The sequence below is a fragment of the Sphaeroforma arctica genome (assembly GCF_001186125.1).
Source record: "Sphaeroforma arctica JP610 unplaced genomic scaffold supercont1.225, whole genome shotgun sequence".
NCBI classification, from domain to species: Eukaryota; class Ichthyosporea; order Ichthyophonida; genus Sphaeroforma; species Sphaeroforma arctica.
In genome coordinates, this window is record NW_014040333.1 from 13,220 (window position 1) to 18,219 (window position 5,000).

Sequence of the window (5,000 nt, forward strand, 5' to 3'; positions counted from 1 at the left end):
ACTAAAGCTCATTGCAGCACGCACAATAATGCACAATTTGAACGGCTGTTGTTGCCGTAAATGCTAAACTCATTGTCATACGAGGTTCTCTACAAACAGCAGCGTTCTAGTAACAAACCTATCCGCTATCTTGTTCGGCGTGTGTGTTTTTTTTCCGGGCCATGCAGGCCCACAAACAGATGGACACTATGAGTATGCGGTCGGATGTCAGCGGTCTGAGTCGAGCAAGCAGTATCGCGGGCAAGATGGATGACAAGATGGATGAAGCCAAGCACATGATTTCCCGCATGTCGCGTGCTATCCGCTCTACCAGGTAACTGGAGCGCAGTTGTTGCGCTATTTTGGCTTGTTGTCGTATATACAACCCAACCTTTCTATACAGAACAGGTGCCACATTACATCGTCCACTGGATATTTGTTTGTTTCCCACTGGGGTAGTGCCAGCCATCCGGCAAACATCAATAGTGTTTCGTCTTGGTCATTTGTAGTCGCATTAACTCTGTGATATATATAGACATTGCTGATGTAATGTGTCTAACTACCACTTAGCCTGAGTGAACAATGACCATGAGTCCTTTGAGGGTCGAGTGTCTTGGTCGTTTGTAGTCGCATTAACTCTGTGATATATACAGACACTGCTGATGTATGGGATATTTATAAAGTCTCTCTGACTACTTGCTAGTGGAATTTGAAATATATTCAACCCCGCTTATCCGTAGGCCGAGCAAGTTTGAATATACCAAGGAGAGTAAACAAAAGAGCCGCGGCTCGATGTCCAGAGCAAGCCGTAGAAACAGCGTCCGTGATGAGGCTGCTCTTGAAACATCGTCGGAACTCTTGTGGGAACGGGCGGTTGAGCAGTCCATTGCGCACCGCAGAGGCTGTGGGGGAAATGAAGGTAGGCAACGGAACCGTGGAAGCGGGATATAACCGTTAAGTTTTCTATTAAAGAATATGCAGAGATATCGGTGTACTTGGTCTAATGGTCTTGTAAACAGTACACCTGTATACAAAATATACCTCGTGGTTGTGGATTGTTTTATGCTGTAGACACGACGCGTCTAGAGGGGTTGTTTTGAGTCACAAATTAAATCATGGCAGAGAAAGAAGTAGCTTATGGTTCAATAGGAAAAAGTACAAAAATAGCGTATCTCTCACGTTAACGTATTGACCTTCCGTCCCCACGCAGACGCCAATACTACTACATCATCTCCCGATATTGTTTCCCAACCTAAGGGTGCACGGCCACTAACGGTTGGTACTCTACCCGAGGCGGAATGGTTCTGTGGCCAGGGATCTGAGACTATTGACATGCTGGGCAAAGGACAGGCACCCAGAACCCCCGAAACTGGACTCTGTAAGTCTCGTTCCATTCGCTATGTGCAGCAGACCAGACCTGCAACCAATGAAAGCGGGGCGGTGCAGACCCAGACAAAGTTTGTCAGTCGTCCTGGCTCGCAGGTCGAAGGCAGTGTGGACAGTCGCCGAGTCATGACCTTCCCCAGCTGGGCCCAGACGGAAGTGGATCAGCAGGTATGTAAGTGTGTGTGGCTAGTTTCCGCGCATAGGTAGATGTAAGAGTGATTGTCTAGCGCTAATATAGTTGTGTATTTCTTGTGTATGTATGTCAAAGTAAAAGTGCAGTATGACAACTCTCTCTGTGATATCTTCCAGCACGTAAGTGAACACAGACTCATGCCTTGCGCCTTGAACGTTTTTTACTTCTATTACAACCCCTTCAATTTCTTAATGCATGCATACAGACTTCCGCATCCCTTACGTTCTCATATGCATCGCAAGAAGATGTTCTGCCACAATATACCATATTTGTGGTGTAGAGACATGAGGTTGATCCTTTTTAGTAACGAGTCTACGTTTCTCATCTAAGTAGCGACCTACAACACAAAGAGAGAAACACTGAACTAATCGTATGGCACAAGCGTACTTCGTTGCTGCATTGAGCGGTACCTCCCAAACAATACTTGATCGGTTTTACTCGCCTATCTGCTAGTTCGTTCCCAAACAAGCATACCAAATCCCGAAGTTCGGTGTTGAAAGACTTCTGGGATGCTTGTCTGTTCACGTCCATACCACTGCACAACCTGCAGACGGCCGACACTCTAATGATCGACCAGGACCAGTCCTTAGAGTTGACCCTAGAGATGCAGAACTTTCTCTTCCCGGAGACGGCTGCGATGGAGAGACCTATAGTGAAAATCATCCACGCCAATGACCTGCGCGAGTTGGGTAAGTGTTAGAGCGAGCGTCGCGGTATATATACGGCTAGGTTTAGTGTAGACACAGATGAGGCCAGTTTAAGAGATATAGATGGGGGGATTGCATTCTAGTGTATGTTCGTTGCATGCGTATTCGTATACTCATACACACGCGGTAGTTGCCTGTATGTATGATAGTTGTGCTTGTTTTTGTCATTAGAAAACACGCATAGGACTTTTGAACACGTACGTGTACGTATATAGTATCACATCGCCATTGACATTGTTGTACTAAAACTCTAAAACCCTAAAAACATGTGTGTCCAATCCCATTCGCCACAGACGTTAAACTACGCAATCTGGTCCAGAAGGGAGGCACAACCCCCAAAGCCCATGGAGGCCACATGGCACCTCTAAATCGGATTCAGAACCTGCGCGTGCCCAAGAAGCTGGCTGGTGGTGGTGAGTTATCCATCTGACAAGGACAGCATGTCTTGACGTCTTGTTAATCGTATACCCTTTATGGAGAGTAGTATGGTGTATTGCTTGTTGGTTGCTGTTCCTCTGCTTCAGGACTCTCTGTGGGCTCTGTATTTGATTATCTGTTGCTGATAGAGTGCAGAGGAATACAACTGAGTGGAGAGATTCAGGGTAGATACGCTAGAATACGTTCATGAGCACCATCATTCCAGTAGCAGATATGCAAAGGTCATTTGCCACATATATTGGTGTTGCTGATGTTATTGGAGTATGCGATTACAGAGGTAGATGCAATATATGTGCAGCGGTTTGTAATAGCTGAAGCAAATATTGAAGTACGAGGCGGAGATTGGAAGTACACTTTGAAATATGAGAGCCAAATTGTGTATATATGTCAATGGTATACTCACTTCAGGCGAAGTCGCTTGAAGTTTCTATTGTGTTTTTTTAGCAGTCACTGCAGTATGCGCGTAGTCGGTTACTGGTTTATCAATCACGTCAGAGATCTGTAAATGGTACAAGCCCAATAGTATTCCCATGCCTCCCTGCTATCTGACCACAACCCATACATCACGGAACGAGCAGGAGTATTTGATGAGAACAAGCGACTGCGCAGTCTATCGTCGCCCAGTCCCTTCACGCAGGAGGAGCCAGACGAGGAAATATCAACTAGCCCCGCTACAGATAGTATCGCCAACTACAAGGTGAGTGCAAACACGTATCACAAGAAGAATTCGAACTACATACGAAAGAGCCGAGCTCGGATCCTTTGGATTGGTATTGTACTTCGTATGCGGTGCTGCGAGACATATATGCGTGCACCATGATGACCTGTTTTGGTGCAAACGATATTCACTACTAATGAATGTGAGTGTAAGCTTGAACAATTTGCATATTTGTTTGTACTGGCTCACAACACCTTCTTTTAGGTGAATGTGATGGTGATAAGACACGAAGTAAATCAGTGGCACCAGTCATAACCGAATCTTTTCGCACACTAGATGACTTGATTAGTAGTTATTGGTCTATAAGCGAAGGTCTGGCCCTACACGAGCTTTATCCTTTGGCACATGATTGGTCCGAAGTGTGGGCCTCACTATCTCACCCTTGTTCTCTCACCGTACGGAATGACAGGAAGTGACCGATATCATCAACGCCGCAAACATTTTGGATCTGAGCGACAGCGAGCCCACTCCCAAAGTAGCCGACGGAAGTATTCAGCGCAGCACTGTCAAGCGTGGGCCAAAGGCTCGCCCAAGACCATCGCATCTGCAGGACGATCTTCGATCCGCCAGCAATGGGTCTATGAATAGCACCAGCGCCATGTCAGACCACGGTGAGTCATGAGTGTGATGGAATACCTATACCAATCTCTTTTGCTTTGCAGAACTGGCAAATGTCCGGCCCATTGTCACTATCTATGTACTCAATGAAAAAGTGGATGAAAACCATAAAAACCAGCTTGCCCATATTGATCTTACGACAGCTTCATTCATCCCCAGATAGTATTGTCCACTGCAAAGTTGCATAAAGCGTCCGGCTCCGAAAACATCAGACATACTTTGCCCCACTCTCTGATCTCAAACATACATATAAGAAAATACTGTGTGAGCCAGCCACCATATCAGTATACAACAACTCAATGCTATGCAGTGCATGCACACGTATGTGTATGAGGGTTACCCATGCATTCATTTAGGAAAACCCCACGTGTCAGCGCTCCTGTTCCTAATGAATGTTATTTCCTTTTTGCTTTCTAATTAATCAAGCACTATACCATACATCGCGCCAATCTTCTGCTACTTGCGCCTATTCTCTCATGTACAGTTGCAAGATCCCACTCGAGTGCTTCTGGAGCACCCGTGCCAAACAGACCACCCCCACCAAAGAAGCTGCCAGCCTTTGTCAAGGCACAGCAACAGGAGATCGAGAGTCCCACCATGCTCACCAAGCACGAGGGCATTCAGTCTCCTGATGTATGTTTGATTCTTGTGATGGATGGGAAATATGCATCTTTAAATTTATATATATATTATATAATTGTATATATATATACATATAGACACACACACACACATATATATATATATATATACATGTTTATGTGTATACGTATAATAAGTATTATAGAAAAACGAGTTGCTATATATATTGTTATGTATTGCTGTATATATTGTTAGGTTTTGTTATATATATTTTTATAGTTTTATTGATATATTTATATTCTTATATATTGTCATATACATTGCTATTGTTACTGTTATTGTTAATGTTATTGCTATTGTTCTTGTTAACTTTATTGTT

The 5,000-nt window shown here is 44.5% G+C and overlaps 1 protein-coding gene across 1 annotated transcript in view; it reads left to right on the forward strand.

Annotated features, from left to right (window-relative positions):
* The first annotated feature begins 166 nt into the window (after positions 1-166).
* SARC_04155 (hypothetical protein) overlaps positions 167-5,000 on the forward strand; it is a 5,272-nt gene continuing 438 nt past the window's right edge. Inside the window, exons 1-8 of the mRNA XM_014302023.1 lie at positions 167-313; positions 720-898; positions 1,190-1,533; positions 2,109-2,247; positions 2,559-2,678; positions 3,282-3,400; positions 3,831-4,032; positions 4,524-4,672. Coding sequence (XP_014157498.1) covers positions 180-313; positions 720-898; positions 1,190-1,533; positions 2,109-2,247; positions 2,559-2,678; positions 3,282-3,400; positions 3,831-4,032; positions 4,524-4,672 — 1,386 coding nt within the window. The 5' untranslated portion in view covers positions 167-179. The remainder of the gene's footprint in view (positions 314-719; positions 899-1,189; positions 1,534-2,108; positions 2,248-2,558; positions 2,679-3,281; positions 3,401-3,830; positions 4,033-4,523; positions 4,673-5,000) is intronic.